The sequence below is a fragment of the Olea europaea genome, chromosome 8 (assembly GCF_002742605.1).
Source record: "Olea europaea var. sylvestris chromosome 8, O_europaea_v1, whole genome shotgun sequence".
Taxonomy (NCBI): domain Eukaryota; kingdom Viridiplantae; phylum Streptophyta; class Magnoliopsida; order Lamiales; family Oleaceae; genus Olea; species Olea europaea.
This window is the reverse complement of record NC_036244.1, coordinates 20,302,483-20,323,702: the sequence shown is the minus strand read 5'-3', so window position 1 is coordinate 20,323,702 and position 21,220 is coordinate 20,302,483. Positions and strand designations below refer to the sequence as shown.

The 21,220-nt window shown below is 41.3% G+C and overlaps 1 protein-coding gene across 1 annotated transcript; it reads left to right on the top strand.

Annotated features, from left to right (window-relative positions):
* The first annotated feature begins 595 nt into the window (after window positions 1–595).
* On the top strand, window positions 596–6,975 carry LOC111399141 (ERAD-associated E3 ubiquitin-protein ligase HRD1B-like). The gene is made up of 8 exons (XM_023026381.1): window positions 596–741; window positions 1,595–2,138; window positions 3,120–3,296; window positions 4,155–4,304; window positions 4,398–4,594; window positions 5,034–5,178; window positions 5,681–5,861; window positions 6,667–6,975. The coding sequence occupies exons 2-8, from the start codon at window positions 1,606–1,608 to the stop codon at window positions 6,820–6,822; spliced, it is 1,539 nt and encodes a 512-aa protein (XP_022882149.1). The 5' UTR covers window positions 596–741; window positions 1,595–1,605; the 3' UTR covers window positions 6,823–6,975.
* The last annotated feature ends 14,245 nt before the right edge of the window (window positions 6,976–21,220 follow it).

Here is a 21,220-nt window from a genome sequence, read left to right as displayed (position 1 = left end):
GCAAATTCAAAACGTTTCTTTATTTCTTAACTACACATTTTTCATCAATACACTATTTAAAAATACATTATAAGGAAAATAATGTGACTCAAATAAGGTTTCAATAACTTTTTGTTTAATGTCTAAACTAAAATAAAGTTAATTGAAATTAATATAGAAAAATAGCACGAATATCCATTTTTTTCGTTTTCGTTTTCTATTTTATTTGGGGGATTTTGTCGGTTTGCAGGGTCTTGGAGGATGTGGCTGCCACACATAAGAGAGATTTTCTTCTTCTTCATCTTCTTCTTCATTTTTTTTTTTTTCTCTTCTAATTATTTGTTAATAAATATAAGGGACCGGTACTGTAATTTTTTAATTGAAAAATTAAGTTCTAGACGAGTCTGTCAAAAAAAAGGACAATTTTCGCACGTAATGCATAAGTTGAGGACGTGTGTGGGAAGCAGAAAAGGTTATCGGAGCAAAGTCTCACACAGGGTATAGATTAGGGACCATTTATGCTAAATTCCGTTGATCTAATCACAATGTGAAGTCGGGTACTGTGTGCACGTGGCGTTATATTATTGGGTAAATTATCCCCGGATGACGCGCATAGTATACATGACAATATCAAACTCGACTCTGATTCTTTGATCTAGTGCTTATAATGCAAAATTCATTCCTAAATTTACTGTGCTATTTTTCGATTCTACTTGACGAACAGCAGGAGTTCTGATAAGGACCGAAATTCAAATTCCAGAGGTAAATATTGCAAAACTTCGTATTTACTAGCCCTTGTACATGCGGTTGATTTAAGCGATTTTTATATTTTTGCCAAAATCCAATTGGAATTTGTTATGATCTACTTAAAAGTTTTTATATTTTGAAATTATTTGTTAGTGATATTTGGGTTCCTCAATTGATGGAATTAATTAACTAAACCAAGGGATTTATTGTTTTCTTTTGATACATGTAAATAATATTGTTAATTATTCAATTCATTACTCGAAATGTCGTTTAGTTTGATTTAATAACTAGGCCTTACTAGTTGGAGAAAAGGCGCACATACATTTGACGGGACTTGCCTCTTGGCTATCAGAAATGTATATGATATAAGATATTGAGCGGGAGGAAGTTTGCTTCTTGGACTTTGCAAAAGAAAACATATATGCATTTAGCTTAGCAAATACGTTTGCAGCTTGATACTAAAAGAAGCAATGATGGTTTTATGAAATGCAGCAATTACTTTGACATAATGTTTAAGTCTAATCTATTTTATGGAGTTAACAAACCGTTATATCTATTGAACATATTTATTTATCCATTAGACATATTTCTCATATAATTCATACTATAAAAGATTCTCAACGAAGTAGGCTTAAGACATTATCTAAAAATTCTGTTAGCTTTTAGAAATTTATAGTTTATAACATATTAGCAACAAGAGGGGTAATTACATATAATACACAAAGGACCTGTTTGTGGTTCTTAAATTTTTTGAAAGCTAAAACCATAATTTTACAAACCTGGTTTGGTCTTAGCTTAATATCTATGATTGTTTGCTTATTTTTCAAAATTCATTGATAAAGTTAATTGACTGGATGTTGTCTGACAGGGACAGTTAAAATGATGAGGCTTAAAACTTATGCGGGGCTTAGCTTAATAGCTACACTGGCAGTTATCTATCATGCCTTTAGTAGTAGAGGTCAATTCTATCCAGCAATGGTTTATTTATCGACTTCTAAGATCAGTCTGGTGCTTCTTTTGAATATGGGTCTGGTTATTATGTGCATTTTGTGGCAATTAACGAAGAAAATCTTCCTTGGATCGCTGCGAGAAGCAGAAGTTGAAAGGCTGAATGAGCAGTCATGGAGGGAAGTTATGGAAATACTGTTTGCAATCACCATTTTCCGACAGGACTTCTCAGTTACATTTCTCACGATGGTTACCACTCTACTCTTGATCAAGGCTTTGCATTGGTTGGCTCAGAAAAGGGTTGAATACATTGAAACAACTCCTTCAGTTCCTAAGCTTTCTCACATCCGCATCGTCTCTTTCATAGGATTTCTCCTCCTCATCGACAGTCTCTTTCTGTACAAGTCTGTAATATATTTGATAGAAACCAGAAAACCTTCAGTTTCGCTCTTCTTTGCATTTGAGTAAGTTACCATTCTTATGATTTATAGCTTGTTATGTTGTATTGTTAACATACAGCATGGCTTAGTAACTAGGCACACTGCTTTCAAGACTAAATTGAAGTCTTCCAGCTAATGAGGTAGTAAAAATGGTTCTTTTAAGCTTTTCCTGTTTGTTTCTTTATTCATATTTGTAAAACAAATGCATGATTTAGTCTAGTTAACAAGATTTAGAATTACTTCTTCAGACTGGTTATTTACAAGTTCCAATAAGATTGATTGTAGTGTCATTCTGAAGCATTGGCTAAATTTTCTTTGGTTTCCTTTTCACCCCTTTATCTCAATTTTACTAAGAATGCTTCTTGAATGGAGAAGTATAATAGCTTGTGCAGTTTACACTGCTTGGAAATTGTGAAAGGCTTCTCCTTCTCCATTTGCTTTGTGCGCTACTGTGAACTTACTGATTATCATATGCTTAGCAGTGTCTTGTAACAGACCCATGCCAATTAAAGCTTAAAGAATAGCTGAAAGTAGTCTGATTGCCTTGTTTCTGGAGCTGCTCTAAGGTTTTCTTGTTATAACTTCCTTCATCCTCTTCAGTGCACCTAGATAAATAAATACACAAACAAAATATATACACAATAGCGGCTCTTAGGTGAGATGTCTTTTTTTTTCTTTTAGTTCTGGACCAGATAATGCGAACAATGTTCCTTTTCTATTCTGCATAATAAACATTGCCTTTAAAATCTCTAGCTCTTCATATTGATGGGTGATATGAACTTAAATTCCCAACATGAATCTATATAACACTTGACATTCGAAAATTCTGTGCTGATGAATACTCTCCTAGGTTTACAATCTATAAATTTGAACACTTGATTTGATGGGTTGAATGATCTTTTTGTCAATCCAAAAAGTTGATTAGGGAATGTTTTTATTATCTCTTACTGCATTTTACTATATATTTTCCATTTATGGTTATTTGAAAATTGTCATTTCTTTCAGATACATGATACTGGCGACGACAACTGTGTCGACGTTTGTGAAATATGTATTTTATGTTAGTGACATGCTTATGGATGGACAATGGGAAAAGAAAGCTGTCTACACTTTTTACTTGGAGCTTGTTCGGGACTTACTACACTTGACTATGTACATGTGTTTCTTCCTTGTGATTTTTATGTAAGTTACTATTCAGCCTAATTTAACGTGTTTGTAAGGGTTCTGAGAATAGATTATGGATCTGCATCATGGCTGTGTTTGTGTATATGCATGTATGCATGTATGGAGGTCTACATGCATCTTAAGTGAAATTTTATTGTCTGTCTGAATGATTACATTCACATATGTAAGCATTAGTATCCCTGTATGTGCATGTGTTGTCACTTGTTCTAGTATCTCTATGTTGCAAAAAATTTTAAATAATATTGATTTCGATTTTTCTTTCCCCTTTGAGCTCAGTCACCATCTACAATGCCTGCTTTCACCTTAGATTTCGATTGATAAATCTGATAATTTTTCCCTGCTATTCTGCATCGAATCTCTTCCTTTTGGTCGAGCTCATGCTATCGCTTTCCTGAGAGTGTAGGATGCTGGCGTTATTCGCTGGTTTGGATGTGACCAAATCAAAAATCTATGTACTCCTATGTTTAAACATGACCAAGTATAAACTAGTTATTGCCCTGCTATATATGAAGTCTGATTTTGCTTGTAGTATCAAAAATATAGATTTGTTCCCTAGATTATTTCAAAGAATTGAACTGAACTTTGTTATGCTGTTATGTCATGAATTAAGGTCAGTTTTGTATTCGATGAGGAAAAGGAATTATGCATTCGTGGCACAATGTGGCACTTTATTATTATTATTTTTTTAACCTTATATTTTGAATGTTTTAGTATCATTGGGCCAGGTGGTGGTTTTATAATATCTTCCATGATCATTAAAACTTCACTTTAATTTTATCTGCACATTGTTCTTCTGTAATTTAATGCTCTTCTTTTTCATTGTCATTATTCCTTGGTTTCCTTTTCCATCTCCAGGAACTACGGTGTGCCTCTTCACTTGATCCGGGAGCTTTATGAGACATTCCGTAACTTCAAAATTCGTGTGGCTGATTACATACGTTATCGGAAGATCGCATCAAATATGAATGATCGATTTCCAGATGCAACACCTGATGAGCTTGATGCGTAAGCTGCTTTTACTTCAACAAACTTTTTGTATTATGCTTTTTTTCCTGTTAACCTTCGCATCGCTTTGTCATTCATTTGATATCTTTGCAGAAGTGATGCAACCTGCATCATATGTCGTGAGGAGATGACAACAGCTAAGAAACTTATTTGCGGGCATCTTTTTCATGTGCACTGCCTGAGGTCGTGGTTAGAAAGACAAAACACGTGTCCTACTTGCAGAGCCCTTGTTGTACCACCTGAAAATGGCACTTCTGTGACTGGATCGAGTACAGATGTTCATCAACAAGGTAAAAATTTATTCCCAGCGATTGAGCTTCTTGATTTTTTATGCATGTTTGTTTCTATTCAATTTAAGTGAAAATTGCAATTGTGTATTTCTAACAATTCTCTTTTTATGTCCTTTCTGTATACAAAACATGCTACCGTCTAATATATGCACACAGAAAGTTGACTTAAAGCATGCTTGGGAGTGCTTATAAGTGATTATAAGTTGCAATTTTACAAAATGTGTGGGTAAAAGTATGTTTAACCAACTTAAATTATAATTTAAGATTTGCCAAACATGCAGTTAATTTGATGGGTTTGCTTCAAATTATGTTTGAGCAATTTAAATTATAATTTAAGCTTTGCCAAACATGCACTTATTTTGATGGTTATGGTTCAAATTGACATACTGGTAATCATACATGTATAAAACAACAAACTAACTTTGTTGGTAGGACACAGGTACAAGTGCAGCCAGTACATCTCATGGCTCAGTTGGTGCAAATGCTAATATCACTCAGCATCAGGCTAGACTCCAAGCCGCTGCTTCTGCTGCCTCAATATATGAGAAGTCTTTTGTTTATCCTTCTCCAAATACTCTTATCTGGTATTCTTTTTTCCTTGTTATAGTATCTATCTTTTCCTTGTGCCTTCTGCATTTTGGCTTCTCATAATTATTATGTTGTTTCATATATGAAATGCATGCTTAACATGAATTCTGTGGATAAAATTTGTTTTATACAACAGAAGTTCCTATTTATTTTGTGTCAGGTGCCTTCAGTGCATAGATTGCTTTAAGTTCATGTCAACTTCCATTTGGAATATAGAAAATTCATGTTGACATTATTTTTACAGAGATGAGATTTCGGCATCTGGAGAGGATGATAAGCAGAACTATTTAGTTAATTGATTCTAGGTCGGCTAGTAAGGTTACTGTTGGATTTTTTTTATTCTGGGATCTCATACATAGGCATGAGCTATACTAGGAGAAATCATGCTGTTTACATTAAATTTCTCAATGCTTGCTTCTCACACCTGGATATCATACATCGGCAAAAATAATGCTAAGAGGAATCAATCTAACACATTAAATTTTTCTGTGCTTGCAGGTCGCCGGGATATGCTTTACCTCCTCAAACCTTAACACATCAGGGCTCTATGTTTATGGCAAATTCAGCTGGACAGCTTCCTGAAGGGAATGTGCAGTATGGTGCAGGGTTGGGAAGCAATTTTAGCGCACCAAATTCACAACTGGATGCACAGAGGAAACTGATCGAGCACCAGATTGAGGTACTTCAGTTTCTATGCTGGGCTGCTCTCTTATTTTCCCTGTGCTTCAGATTTGAATCTTAAATTTTTTCCGACGCTATGACTTGATGGCTGACTTCAGCCTTATCACTGTTTCAATTTTAATTTACCGGTTGAGAAAATATGTGTGATTAAAGCTCTAGATTTTCTAAGCCTCTTTTGTGTTTTAAAAAAATGTATATTGTATAGAATCTGTTGTATATTCCTTTATAACTATTGTTGAACTCCACTGTACTTAACGCAGTTTCCATTACATGTTCATAACCTTCTGGTTGTGATAGGATATTTCAGTCAACTAAAATCTGAATTGTTATTTTTTAAATGCATGGTAGCGTGTTTCTATGTATATGAGAGAGAGAGAGAGCATGTGAACAGCGTTTCAGTGAACGAGATCATACTTTAAAAATCTGAATATAGGTGAAAGCGACTGATGGAATCTGTCAAGGACAATTTGAACCTGAAAACGGAAAATATATGAAACTTTGAAGTAGGCTTTTAGTATGAAACGGCTGCCGTTAATAGATATCACTTAGCCCCTGTTTGATAGCCATTACTTGCTAAAAACAATGTTTCGTATGATGAATTTTTGGATGATGTGTGGTTAAAAAGTAAGGAAAAGTTTTGGATTTACGTGTAGAATATTTTATTTTGTGTGAATGTGTGGTTAAAAGTGAGTATATAGAATAAAGAGTTTTGAAAAAATGGTTGTCAAACAGGGGTTTAATACGTCCCTTGCTTGTTCAAACATTACTTGAATTTCACCATTTGTACCTTGATTTTTGTTCAGTTTCTACAACACCAGCTGAAGCTCCTACAAAAGTCAGCTGCCAAGAGGACCGAGGATGCTGGGATACCTGACTTCAAGGGAAAGGAAGTTTTATCATCATCTTCAGCTATTCCTGATTGTAGTGTGAATAACATGTCCGAAAGTATAGATATATAGGCCATCAGAAGTGTAGATTTTTACAAGGGGGCATAAGAGCAAAGAAATATCCTTCGTGGTGAAGATTTTCTATATGAATTCATCCAAGGTACGCAAAATGGCCAGACCTTGAAAGCCAATGTCTGAGAATATAGTATAGTTATGTTTACCTTTCATCGGACTACACTCCTTGTAAGCCATGCACTTGCAATACATACCAAATTAATATTGCCATAAAAGGGAAAGAAAAAAGAGGGAGGCGGGGGGGGGGGGGGGGGGGGGAAAAAAAAAAAAAACAAGGGGGGGGGGGGGGGGAAAAAAAAAAAAAAAAAAAAAAAAAAAAAAAAAAAAAAAAAAAAAAAAAAAAAAAAATGGAAATTCCCATGTTTTAGGAGCTGGAAAACTTGTATCCTTTTTGCTTTTTATACGTTACAACGCTTCCCCTGTACTCTCACTTCGACTTGTAATCCAGATTGATTGTTGAGTTTCGACCTTTAAGGAGCGCCTCCAAGCTGTTGCTGTTGATTGAGCTTGAGCTGTAATATTAAACATTTAGCGCTTGTAAAATCAGTCCAAAAAATGAATTTTTTTTATCGTTACTTATCACTGTTCAGCCGTCTTTTTTACTCCACTCTCACATACAGGGGTCCACCTTCATTGTTAATGGCTCTTTATTTTATTTATTTATTTATTTTGCCTTCTACTCCTTTAAAGAATCAGCTCCAAAAAGGGGCTCAGCTTTTGTTTGGTTTCCATTAAAATTATAATTCAATTTTTTCTCTCAATCACATATTTTTTAAGAAAATAATATTATAGGTAACTTCAATTTTATTTTTTTAACCTCACATTTTTCAAAAAAAAAAAATACGATTTCAAAATACATTTTTCTTTTTCCAAATTCTTATTATAATGGGACCAAGGAAGGGCTAAATTGGAGTCGTCGTTTTACAAAAGTATTCGTTGCATCTTTAGCCCTTTGTTTGTACTCCAATTTAACTTGATCCATTGAATTTTGAGGTCAGCGTAACATCACATAACATTTTTGTTTTCATTAGATAAAGATGATTATTGTATATATCTAGCTTAGCCTATTTGGAGGATTAAAATCAAGATCTGAGCCAATAATTAATTTTAATTGAATTGTTTATATGACTTACGCTTTTCAACTATATATTTCATCATTTTTTTTTTATCAAAATTTAATTTTTAACCCCACGAAACGTGAACTTTCTATAATAGAAAAAACATTCAATTGACTAAATTAATGAATGGTCAATGAACTTTACTATAGGTTACTAATTGCTCATCGATCTTTAAAAAGTTACACGTTGCTCATTCAACTTTGCGATAGATTACTACTTACTCATCGAAATTTAAAAGGTTGCTTAGTGCTCACTTAAATTTGAATAAAGTTATTCGTTGCTCACTAAACTTTTCTAAGGTAACATTCATAGAAGTTGTTACGCCCCTAATCGAACCACTTCAGAACATCAGGCACACCACTCCCTGAAGTGCCATATGTCCATCCCAAGTGACGCCAACTTCTAACGACATCCAACTTGATGCGCTGCGAGGCGGAAAGTAGATCTACTAAAGTAACTGAAGTGCCCCTGATGCCGAAGCGTTAGGCCCTCCGAGGTGCTCCCTTAATAGATCCTTCCATCGCCACTTTTAGAAAGATATTTGTGTCAAGATCCTCTATGCCTCCAAGGATGATGTGACATCTCCATAGGTCTAGTTGATGTGACGTATCAATTTTATGTCAACTCAACTCAAAAGAATTAATTGCCCGCCCACTCTAGACGCGGCTGATTCCTATGAGCGAACGCTTTACATCGTCAGATGCATACACGTGTTCCATATCCAATGGTGCTCCACGTCTAATAAATACCTAAGATTTGGCAAGAGACAAAGGTAATGAAACTCTCACAACTTAACTCTTCATACTAAGAAATATATATTCTCCTCTCTACTCTTTTGCATAACTTGAGTACTGTTCCGATCATCAAACATTGACTTGATCGTCGGAATGTATGCGGCCCCCGCTGGTTTCGACCGTGTGCTTCTGACTGTGTGTTGTTGTGCGCAGGGAGGATTATGTGGAGTGACTATCGGTTGGCCATGTGGAGGGTTCAATTCGCGAGGTCAACAGATTGACGCCATCTATGGGAAATTTTACATCCAAAAGTTCCACATTTTCCACTGGAAAACCATCAACTTACCCTGAAAAGGGCACGTTCTTGAAAAAGAACAAAGTCAACCTATAATCTAAGTTCTTAACACCTTTGAAAAGGGAGTGGACAAGATGAGTTTTAGTAATGAGGATGCAAATCCTGGGTTTAGAGACACCTCCGACGAAGAGGTGCTCCAAAACAATGTCACTCACCAGAGAACCCATCACCGACGTCATCGAGGTGAAAGAACAGCCATGCTCAAATAACTACAGACATGAGAGATATTGCAGCTCAGAATGTGGTGATGCGTGAATTCTTCATGCAGGCTCGAGGTCATCAAGGCTTCCAGATGCTCCAAGGATCTTACCCAACTCAAGAAATTCCTGCATCTCATGACCAAGGCCATTCGAGCAAACGCAGGGAACACCCAGTCGAAAGAGAAGTGGGTGTAGATGTTACATCCTCTGCACAGGGGAGCCAACCAGCAGAACCACAACCAGGAGAGAACTTCCCACTAGAATACGAACCACAAATGTCTGTCAGTGTCTTTGACTGAATAGGACAGAACCCTAGCAATAAGGTCCGCTCCGTGTTAAAATTAGTTCGATAAGAGCAGGAACAAGAACAAGCACTTCCTCCGCCTAATAATAGGCAGGAGAGAAGGAACTTAGTCGATTGGGGTAGTCGAGGAGCTTTCCAATGCCTAAGAATTTCGTGCCCAATAAAATCCCCAAGTATGAGGGAAAGGGGGACTCGAAAAATCACCTCACTAAGTACATGACACAGATGAGCCCCAGAGGAGCCTCACCTGCATTGAAATGCAGGGCCTTCCATTTAACCTTTGTCGGAGCATCCGAAGTGTGATACAACAGACTGCCTCCTTTGAGCATAGTTGACCAGATTTGAAGAAGGCATTTTTGAACCTCTACCTCTCATGAAGAGAAGGAGAGACCCCAGTGTAACGTCTGCAAAATATGAGGTAGGCCACTAGAGAGACGCTGAAAAGCTACCTCACCAAGTTTACTAACGAAATCACATATTGCGAGAAAGTCACTGACAGAGAGGCCCTTTCAGCCTTGAACGGTGGCCTCAATATGAACACTTTGTTCTGGAGGGATGTACGCAACAAGAATCCCACCACCTATGACGAACTGGTAGAAATGATGAGAGTGGAGATCGTCAATGAAGAGATGATTGACTAACAAAACCGTGCAGAGCAGGGACTCCCTTCGCCTCAGAGGCATGGAGGTCGAGGACCAGCAGCACACCTCATCACCCAACAATGGGCCCAAGCAGGACACACAATAGCTGCCACATCCGGACAAGCGTTGGCTTCTGCCATGCTAAATGCAGTGTTGGTATTGACATACAAGAATGCCCCTGCCATGGCAGGACCATTTGAAGGCACAAATAGCAATCGAAAGAAAAAGAAGAAGCGATCAAACAAACCCCTAGAAAGGGTAAGGTTTTACACCTTTCAGCAACTTTACAGACACGACACCAGCGAATGTAAGGATGCTCCTCGATCCTTGAATCAGAGTAACCCACGCTCCTCAAGGAGGGATGAATATCCTTGCAAATCTACCTCCCCAAATAGGGGAGAAAGGCGACATAGAGACCAGCAACCTCGGATGAGAGAATCAAAGGATAGAGAAGAATTCAGGCATAGGGATCAAGCCCCATCTGGAGGCCAAATCATTAGGAAAATTGACTTAGCCCCCTAGTGACTCACCACTTCATGAAGTTTCTGGTGGTAGACTACAGATCAGCTTTCCAAGGAGTATTGGGCCGACCTACCTTGAAAGATCTTTGGGCAGTCACCTCCATCCATTACTTGTGTATGAACTTCCCAATTGAGCATGAGATTGCTACAGTTCGAGGCGACCAGATGGGCTCAAAAGCATGTTACCTCAATTCTCTACAGAAATTCGAGCCCCGCACTATTAATGTTATTATAACAGAGGTTGCCAACGAAGCCGACATGGACGTAGAAATACTCGATGCCCCTGAACAAGGGCAGACCTCCGAACAGGAAGAAAATGCCGACATAGTAGAGGCCCCTGAAGAAGGCACCCTCTTGATGAGTTGGATCCTTGAATTATCGGTTCTGAACCAAATGCGATCCCAATAGAAGAACTGAAAACTTTTTCCACTAACCCTGAAGACCCCACTTAGGTCTTGCGGATTGGAAAAGCACTACTAGCCGAAGTGAAAGAAGAAATGATGAACTTCCTGAAAAGGAACCTGGATGTCTTCACTTGGAAGCATGAAGACATAGTGGGAATAGACCTAAGGATCAGTTGCCACCACCTTAACATCGACACCTTGTGTGCCCCCATATCGATAGAAAAGACGAGCCCTCAACTTAGAGCAATATGAGGCGCTCAAAGAAGAAGTCAATAAACTCAACTGCAACGGCTTCATCAGAGAAGCCATCTATCCGAAGTGGATATCCAACCTGATCATCGTGAAGAAACCTAGCGGGAAATGGAGGGTGTGCATAGAATTCACAAATTTGAACAAGGCATGCCCTATGGACAGCTTCCCTCTCCAAGGATAGACCAACTTGTGGACTTCACTGCTGGACATGAACTCTTGAGTTTCATGGATGCATACTCAGTGTATAAGCAAATACCCATGTTCCGACCTGATGAGAAATCCACATCATTCATCACAGACAGAGGATTTTATTGCTATAAGATGATGCCCTTTAGATTGAAAAATATCGGAGCTACATATCAGAGGCTTGTCAACATGATGTTTGCCGAACTCATTAGCAAAACCATGGAAGTCTACGTGAATAAGATGCTAGTTAAAAGCCTCCACGCAAAAGAACACATAAGTCACCTTGACCAGAGCTTTTAGATTATTAGAAAGTATAAAATGAAATTGAACCCTCTCAACTGCACCTTCGGGGTAACTTTGGGTTAATTTTTGGGATATATTGTGAACTAAAGAGGGATTAAGGTGAATCCCAAAAAGATAAGGGCCTTACTGGAAATGAGGTCACCTTAGAAGCCAAAGGAGATCCAAAGCCTCAATGATCGAATAGCCGCACTCAGTCGCTTCATCTCCAAGGCCACTGACAAGAGCCTACCATTTTTCAAAGTCTTGAAGCAGGAAAAGAAGTTCCAATGGACAGATGAGTGCGAGGAAGCCTTCCAAATGCTGAAGAAGCACTTAGGAGAGGCACCCTTACTATCCAAATCTGAACCACAAGAACCACTACTATTGTACTTAGCAGTCTCAGATGAGGCTGTTGGCGCAGTCCTTGTCAGATAGGAAAACACACATCAATTGTCGGTGTACTATATTAGCAAAGCACTACTTACAGCAGAGATAGGCTACCCGGATATAGAGAAGCTTGTACTCTCCCTTGTCACAACGTCAAGAAAAATGAGGCCGTACTTTTAGGCCCATTCAATTGAAGTTCTCACCAACTTCCCATTAAAACAAGTGTTGCAGAGAATAAACGCTTCGAGCCGTTTGCTAAAATGGGCAATCGAGCTCAGCGAGTTCGACCTACTGGTCCGACCCCGAAATGCCATCAAGGGCCAGACCTTCCCAGATTTTGTGGCTGAATTTGCCAAAGTCCCAGAAATGGAGGCGACAATTGAACCAGCCGAGCTCCCAACATGAAACCTATTTGTGGATGGATCGTCGGGAGAGACTGGCTCTAGAGTGGGAGTCATTTTGGAAAGCCCAGAGGGCCATAAGCTAAACTACGCAGTTAGGTTCGGCTTTAAAGCCTCGAACAATGCTGCGGAATATGAGGCCCTCCTAGCATACCTTAGACTAGCGAAAGAAATGCAAGTCAAAAGGTTCCTAGTAAGTAGCGACTCGTAGCTTGTGGTAAGTCAGGTCAACGGAAAGTTTGCAGCCAAAGATAGTAGCGTGGCTACGTATTTGAAATTGGTTCTGAACCTAGTTCCTCACTTCGAGAGATTCGAATTGATCAAGTCCTACACCTCGAAAATACACACGCAAATGCCTTGTCCAAGTTGACCAGTAATAAGGATTCGGAGCTGCTGAAGATTGTCCCAATTGAGCGCCTACCCAAGCCCTCCATCTCTGGAGGTGAATAGGTATTATGGATTGAAGGTAGCCCACTTTGGATGCAACCCATCATAGCCTATCTTAAAAATCAATCACTACCAGTCTCGAAAAGCGAGGCGTAAAAATTGAGAAGGAGGGCTCACTTCGTTCTCCAGGATGACGTGCTCTACAAAAAGGGTTTCGCCTTGCCACTTCTCCGATGTGTGGAAGGGGAAGAAACCATGTATATACTCAGGGAAATCCATGGAAGAGTCTGCGGTGACCACTCCGAAGGAACAGCTCTGGCACACAAAGTACTTCGATAAGGCTACTTCTGGCCAACCCGGAAAAGGGACTCTTGCCCGTTTGTTAAAAAATGTGACAAGTGCCAGCACTTCTCAAACATTCAAAGGTAGCCTTCTCAAAGCCTCTCCATGGTCACCAGCCCGTGGCCATTCGCCAAGTAAGGCATTGACTTTGTTGGACTGTTCCCAAAAGGAAGAGGAAGCTCAACTTTTGTCATTGTTGCCATTGACTATTTCACCAAGTGGGTTGAGGCTGAACCTCTGGCCTAGATCACCAAGGCGAATACTACAAAATTTGTCTGGAAAAACATCATTTGTAGGTTCTGCATTCTCAACTCTTTAGTGTCTGACAGCGAAAGATAGTTCGACAACAAGAAGATGCGAGACTTGTGTGACGAGCTAGGGACAAGAAAGGATTTCTCAACGCCCCATTATCCCCAAGCAAATGGGTAAGTTGAGACAGTGAACAAAATTATCAAGCATACCCTGAAAATGAAGCTTGATGCCTCGAAAGGGGCGTGAGTCTTTGTTGCATCACTGCTTTTTGGAGGTCAGGTTCATGCCCCCCTCCTTCCGTGTATTCTTGATTTTTATGAAATAAATATGGTTGGGGAACCCTTAACCCCCATCGACCTTCCTTGGTGGACCCTAAAAAGTCACTAAGGATGTGTGGATGCCTTTACCAAAAAAAAAAAAAAAAGGGCATGAGTCGATGAGCTTCCCCATTCCTCCGGGCCATTTGAATAACTAGCCGAACTGCAATAGGAGAAACACCCTTCTCCATGACCTACAGAATAGAAGCCATGAGTTCGGTCGAGGTAGGAGTCCCCTCTTATCGTAGGATACATTGAGATCGGCAACGACGAAACTCGAGTGTACAAACTCCACCTCCTTGAAGAAAGGAGAGATTCCTCCCAAATAAAATTGGCTAAGTATCAAAGAAAGATGACCCGCTAAGTCCTACGCCTCGAAAATACACACGCAGATGCCTTGTCCAAGTTGACCAGCAATAGGGATTCGGAGCTGCTGAAGATTGTCCCAATTGAGCGCCTACCCAAGCCCTCCATCTCTGGAGGTGAATAGGTATTATGGATTGAAGGTAGCCCACTTTGGATGCAACCCATCATAGCCTATCTTAAAAATCAATCACTACCAGTCTCGAAAAGCGAGGCGTAAAAATTGAGAAGGAGGGCTGCTCACTTCGTTCTCCAGGATGATGTGCTCTACAAAAAGGGCTTCGCCTTGCCACTTCTCCGATGTGTGGGAGGGGAAGAAACCATGTATATACTCAGGGAAATCCATGGAAGAGTTTGCGGTAACCACTCCGGAGGAATAGCTCTGGCACACAAAGTACTTCAATAAGGCTACTTCTGGCCGACCCGAAAAAGGGACTTTTGACAGTTTGTTAAAAAATGTGACAAGTGCCAGCACTTCTCAAACATTCGAAGGCAGCTTTCTCAAAGCCTCTCCGTGGTCACCAGCCCGTGGCCATTCGCCAAGTAAGGCATTGACTTTATTGGCCTGTTCCCAAAAGGAAGAGGAAGCTCAACTTCTGTCATTGTTGCCATTGACTACTTCACCAAGTGGGTTGAGGCTGAACCTCTGGCCTAGATCATCGAGGCGAATACTACAAAATTTGTCTGGAAAAACATCATTTGTAGGTTCTGCATTCTCAACTTTTTAGTGTCTGACAGCGAAAGATAGTTCGACAACAAGAAGATGCGAGACTTGTGTGACGAGCTAGGGACAAGAAAGGATTTCTTAACGCCCCATTATCCCCAAGCAAATGGGTAAGTTGAGACAGTGAACAAAATTATCAAGCATGCCCTGAAAATGAAGCTTGATGCCTCGAAAGGGGCATGAGTCGATGAGCTTCCCCATTCCTCCAGGCCATTTGAATAACTAGCCAAACTGCAATAGGAGAAACACCCTTCTCCATGACCTACGGAACCGAAGCCATGAGTTCGGTCGAGGTAGGAGTCCCCTCTCATTGTAGGATACATTGAGATCGGCAACGACGAAACTCAAGTGTACGAACTCCACTTCCTTGAAGAAAGGAGAGATTCCTCCCAAATAAAATTGGCTAAGTATCAAAGAAAGATGACCCGCTAAGTCCTACGCCTCGAAAATACACACGCAGATGCCTTGTCCAAGTTGACCAGCAATAGGGACTCGGAGCTACTGAAGATTGTCCCAATTGAGAGCCTACCAAAGCCCTCCATCTCTGGAGGTGAATAGGTATTATGGATTGAAGGTAGCCCACTTTGGATGCAACCCATCATAGCCTATCTTAAAAATCAATCACTACCAATCTCGAAAAGCGAGGCGTAAAAATTGAGAAGGAGGGCTGCTCACTTCGTTCTCTAGGATGATGTGCTCTACAAAAGGGGCTTCGCCTTGCCACTTCTCCGATGTGTGGGAGGGGAAGAAACCATGTATATACTCATAGAAATCCATGGAAGAGTCTGCGGTGACCACTCCGGAGGAACAACTCTGGCACATAAAGTACTTCGATAAGGCTACTTCTGGCCGACCCGGAAAAGGGACTCTTGCCAGTTTGTTAAAAAATGTGACAAGTGCCAGCACTTCTCAAACATTCAAAGGCAGCCTTCTTAAAGCCTCTCCGTGGTCACCAGCCCGTGGCCATTCGCCAAGTAAGGCATTGACTTTATTGGCCTGTTCCCAAAAGGAAGAGGAAGCTCAAATTTTGTCATTGTTGCCATTGACTACTTTACCAAGTGGGTTGAGGCTGAACCTCTGGCCTAGATCACCGAGGCGAATACTACAAAATTTGTCTGGAAAAACATCATTTGTAGGTTCTGCATTCTCAACTCTTTAGTGTCTGACAGCGAAAGATAGTTCGACAACAAGAAGATGCGAGACTTGTGTGACGAGCTAGGGACAAGAAAGGATTTCTCAATGCCCCATTATCCCCAAACAAATGGGTAAGTTGAGACAGTGAACAAAATTATCAAGCATACCCTGAAAATGAAGCTTGATGCCTCGAAAGGGGCATGAGTCGATGAGCTTCCCCATTCCTCTGGGCCATTTGAATAACTAGCCGAACTGCAATAGGAGAAACACCCTTCTCCATGACCTACAGAACCGAAGCCATGAGTTCGGTCGAGGTAGGAGTCTCCTCTCATCGTAGGATACATTGAGATCGGCAACGACGAAACTCGAGTGTACGAACTCCACCTCCTTGAAGAAAGGAGAGATTTCTCCCGAATAAAATTGGCTAAGTATCAAAGAAAGATGACCCGATATTACAACTCCAAGGTCAAAAATCGAACTCTTCACCTGGGGGACCTCGTCCTTAGAAGGGTCTTTCAATCATCGAAGTCAACTGGGTTCGGAGTGTTTGGACCGAGCTAGGAAGGTTCTTATCGCATTCGCAAGGAGTCCCGACCCGATACTTATGAAATCGAAGACATGGTAGGAAAAGTGCTGCTTCATCAGTGGAACATTGAATACTTAAGGAAGTACTATCAGTGATAAGTGTATGTTCTGATCTGATCTCCATGTTGTCAGTAATAAGTGTATGTTCTGATCCGATCTCCATTTTGTCCATAGTCCATTGTAACATTCCTATCTTATTAAGTGCTGAAATTGCCTTAGTGAAAGATAATGTTGTAAGTTCTAAGTTATGATACCTCAGTTATCCATTATGTTCTATGGGTTAATCAATTGGTGCTCCAGTTCTTCAGTATTTTATATGGGTTAATTCTTTTATCGTTGACTGGTTATTGTTGGTAAGTGATGCTTAATATTTACTTAATTGTTCGTTACTCATCAAGATACAAATAGTTCAACATAAAAGTAAAGGAAAGAAGCAACAACACTTGGCAAATTTTTAATTTCATTAACATTAAAGTAAACTACAAGAGGTGGGCCGAAGCCATTACAAAATATTCCTATTCTACTCGAGGGTTGTCTTCAGCTCCAGCCTCTGGTTCTGCCTCTTAGGCGGCTTTAGTAGTTTCATCGGTGGCCCTATCAGGTCGACGTCTAGTAGGCCCACCAAACTTTGCTTCCAGAGAAGTTAGATCCAGAGCTGGGTGGACCTCCCTTAAGCTATCCAACATTGCCTGGGCATTCCACGAGGCCCAGAAGTTGGCGAAGTCGTCATACAGTGGTTGTTCTTCAAAGTAATTGATAAAGTTCTGCACTGCTGACTCCTTTGCCACCTTCACCTCGTCCTTCAAAGATTCGATCTCCTGCGCCTAGGCTTCTGCCCGTTGCCTCAGCTCGGCCTTCTCTTTGTTGGAGGCCTATAGAGCCTCAGTGGCGGGCTGGTAGTGCTCATTAGCATGATCGACTCTCATTGTCATAGCAGCCACCTGGCACTCCACTTCATAGAGCTTTTTTTTCAACCTCTATGTCTTCTCATTGGCTCTGACCAGCCGACCCTTCGCCTCTTGCCTTGCTTTCTCCGCCTCTGTGCCTAGCTTTCTCCGCCTCTGAAGCATTTGCTTGGGTAGCCCGCATTGCATCCCCATAGTGCATTGCCTCCTTCAGATGCTTGGCTAGGTCCTCCCTCTTAGCATTGAGGTCCTTCACCAAACCTTCAACCTAGACATTGTGCTAAGAGACCAGACGATGCATGCACTATTAGCCGCAACAAGGTCATCTGCAGTGCAGGACGCGGTGTAGTCCCTCCACTCTTCGGTCCAGTATTTGTGGTGGACCACCACCACTGTAGTCATCTTCGGAGGTAGGGCTTCTAGCACCTCCTTTACGATCTTGTCAGTGTTGACACTAAGAAGAAAATCTACCTCCTTCGTAGGGCGAGCCCTCTTCCTCCTCTGCTGCCCTGGCACTTAAGAAATTGGCACAACAGAAAGTGGGGCTTCAGTAGGGGCAACAGAGGCAACCTCGAATGGGGAGCAGCCTTCTCCAGGATGGCCACCCAGTAGGTATTGTGGTCTGCCTCAGAGCTGGCGGGGGCCTCGCCATGGTTGGCCCCTTCGATGAGCCAGCAACTTCTTACCCTTCCTCAAGAAGTTTATCTTAGGGTCTTCTGCTTCCTCTTCCTCTGCCGGTGGCTGAACCCTCTTGCTTCCAGTCACCAGTTCTTTAGTCTGCTTCTTATAGGCAGAGGAAGAGATTTTTAAGGCACTTGCCTCGGCCATCATTTTATGGATAGTCTTAAAACAGGCCTCAAGGGCCTCTTCTTCATGAAATCATCTGCAGAGAAATGAGAAAATTAGTACAAGTATACAGAGTTCGAAAACCCACTACAATAAAGTCACTTCAGGTGCTCACCTTGGGAGGCCATTAGATCGTGCGTAACGAAGTATATGTTCTTCTTAATGAGCTCGTGATAAGATCTCCTCTTCTGTGGGAGCTGATAGACGATGTAAATAATGTCAAAGTCCTCAGTGGATATCTCAAACCGAGGAAAAGTGCCTGCAAAAAACAAAAAAGGTTAGGAACAGAATTAAAGCTCAAAACAAATTTAAACACGAAGCATCAGCACCTACTAAGTAATGAATACTTAGTGGGGACTATGAAAGGCGCCAGGGGGTCCCCCTCCATTATGTCTCACCTTTCGGATGCCTAGCACCACGACGTCTTCCAATCCTTTATTGAGCTTGGCAGGTCTAGGACGAATGGAGTATGGGCCCCCCAGGAGGTTAAGTAATACCACCCCTTAGTCTTGTCCCCTCTCCGGCCGCCACTTTAGGAATGTACAGGTCTGGAAGACTGAAAATGGCATCTCCACCCCAAGAGACGCCTCTTTCCACAACATTTAGGAGCCCACTATCTAGCTCTAGGAGTTCAGGTTTAATTGGGTCGGAGCTAACCCATATGACCTAAGGGCGTATCGGAAGAAAGGATGGATAGGTAGCCTAAGACTAGCCCTGAAAAGTACCTTGCTCATAGCCACACACCCCGGCCTAGGGTAACAGGCTCATTCATTATGCTCTGGCAATATAAGATCTATGCTATCAAGGATCCTATATTCTACCCTAAGTCTATCCAGGTTGGCCTCTTTCAACTTTGATGGATAATCAGAAGCCCTCTCAATGTTCTGATGTCTATCGGGCTATCAGGCCTCCGTTAAATGTTTTCCCCCAATATAGCCTCGGCTACTTCACTGGACGTCGCCAAAATAGGCTCATCCATCCGAACTATACCCAATTCCCTCCTCGAAGTGTCGTTACCCTCAGAAGCCATTTTCAGAATTGAAAAAACGTGAAAAACTAGTGAGATACTTAGTGAATTGAACGGATTGGGATTTTCTACGATTGAAAAAGAAGAAAGGGCCCTCTAAAACTCGTCAAAAACTGGAAATGTACCTGAAAAACACTTGAAGATTACCGAAAATTGTAGAGAATTTTGAGAGTAAAGAGAGTCTGATTTTCCAAGAGTGAAAACCTTTCAAAACGCTCAAGTCCCCCTTTTATAGAACACTCCAGATGATCCCTACCGTTGAATTCAAATGCTATCAATCTAGGCCGTCTATCGCATCACAAATCTAGGCTGTTGAAATGACACGCCAGATTTGATCTACGCCTAAGATCTAGCTGTGACCTTCATGCACGCATAAAACGTATAAACTCGAAGCCCATCAGTCGTCTACAATAAGTAGCCCCAACAGCTTTTTCTAGGAATCGGCATCGCATCCAACTATCGCCTTAAAAATATGCGACAGCTATCAAATCATCTAACGTAAGAAATGGGCGCCTCAAATCGAACTCCTCAGCTTTACAAAGCTTAGATGCACCTGACGCGGAGTCCCCTATGGGTCACCGCCTCAGTGGCTGCGTTCCCTCTTAAGCTTTACAAAGTTTTAGTCATCTCCCAATGCGTCGTCCCCTATGTGTCAGCGCACTGGTGGCAGATGAGCTTCTTACTCAGCTTTACAAAGCTTAGACGTAGACGCACCGGAGGCGGAGTCCCCTGTGGGTCATCATCTCGGTCCCTGCGTTCCCTCCTAAGTTTTACAAAGCTTTAGCCATCGCCCCATGCATCTTCCCCTGTGGGTCAGCGCCCCGTGGTAGATGAGCTCATCCCTCCACAGAATCACAACTCATATGCCTCGGTCGAACACTAAAGGCTCATCATGAAATAATGAACGAACAATCGAGAGTATGCCCTACCCACATCGCCTTGGTTATCACTAAGCCTCAGCCAACACGTGTTCGGCATATTCACATCAGCACTTCATCAGAATCCACAGTCCTTACTCTAAGGCCAGCATACACAATCGGGAAAACAAGTCCACCCATGATATGAATATTCATGTCTGAACTTGGGGGGACCACTGTTATGCCCTTAACAGAACCACTTTAGAACATCAGACACACTACTCCCCGAAGTGCCACGTGTCCATCCGAAGTGGTTCCAAAGTGACGTCAACTTCTGACGACCTCCAACTTGACGGGTTGCGAGGCGCAGAGTAGATACACTGAAGCAACTGAAGTGCCCCCTGACGCCGAAGCGTTAGGTACTTCGAGGTGCTCCCTTAACAGATCTCCCTGTTACCACTTTCAGAAAGATATCTATCTCAGGATCCCCTTTGGCTCCAAGGATTAATTGATGTAACAACTCCATAGGTCTAGTTGATGTGACGTATCAACTTTTTGTCAACTCAACTTAGAAGAATTAATTACCCGTCCACTCTAGATGCAGCTGATTCCTATGAGCGGACGCCTCACACCGTCAGATGTATACACGTGTTTCACATCCAACGATACTCTACGTCTATAAATATCCAAGGTTTGGCAAGAGAGAAAGGTAATGAAACTCTCACAACTTAGCTCTCCACACTAAGAAATATATATTCACCCCCTACTCTCTTGCATAACTTGAGCATTGTTCTGATCACCAAACACTGACTTGACCGTTGGAGTGTATGCTGCCGCCACCACCCTCGCTGGTTCCGACCGTGTGCTTCTG

Coding starts and splice junctions, on each gene's coding strand:
- LOC111399141 (XM_023026381.1), top strand. CDS start 1,606: ATGATGAGGCTTAAAACTTATGCGGGGCTTAGCTTAATAGCTACACTG. Junction 4,595..5,033: donor TACAGATGTTCATCAACAAG/GTAAAAATTTAT, acceptor GGTAGGACACAG/GTACAAGTGCAGCCAGTACA. Junction 5,862..6,666: donor TGATCGAGCACCAGATTGAG/GTACTTCAGTTT, acceptor ATTTTTGTTCAG/TTTCTACAACACCAGCTGAA.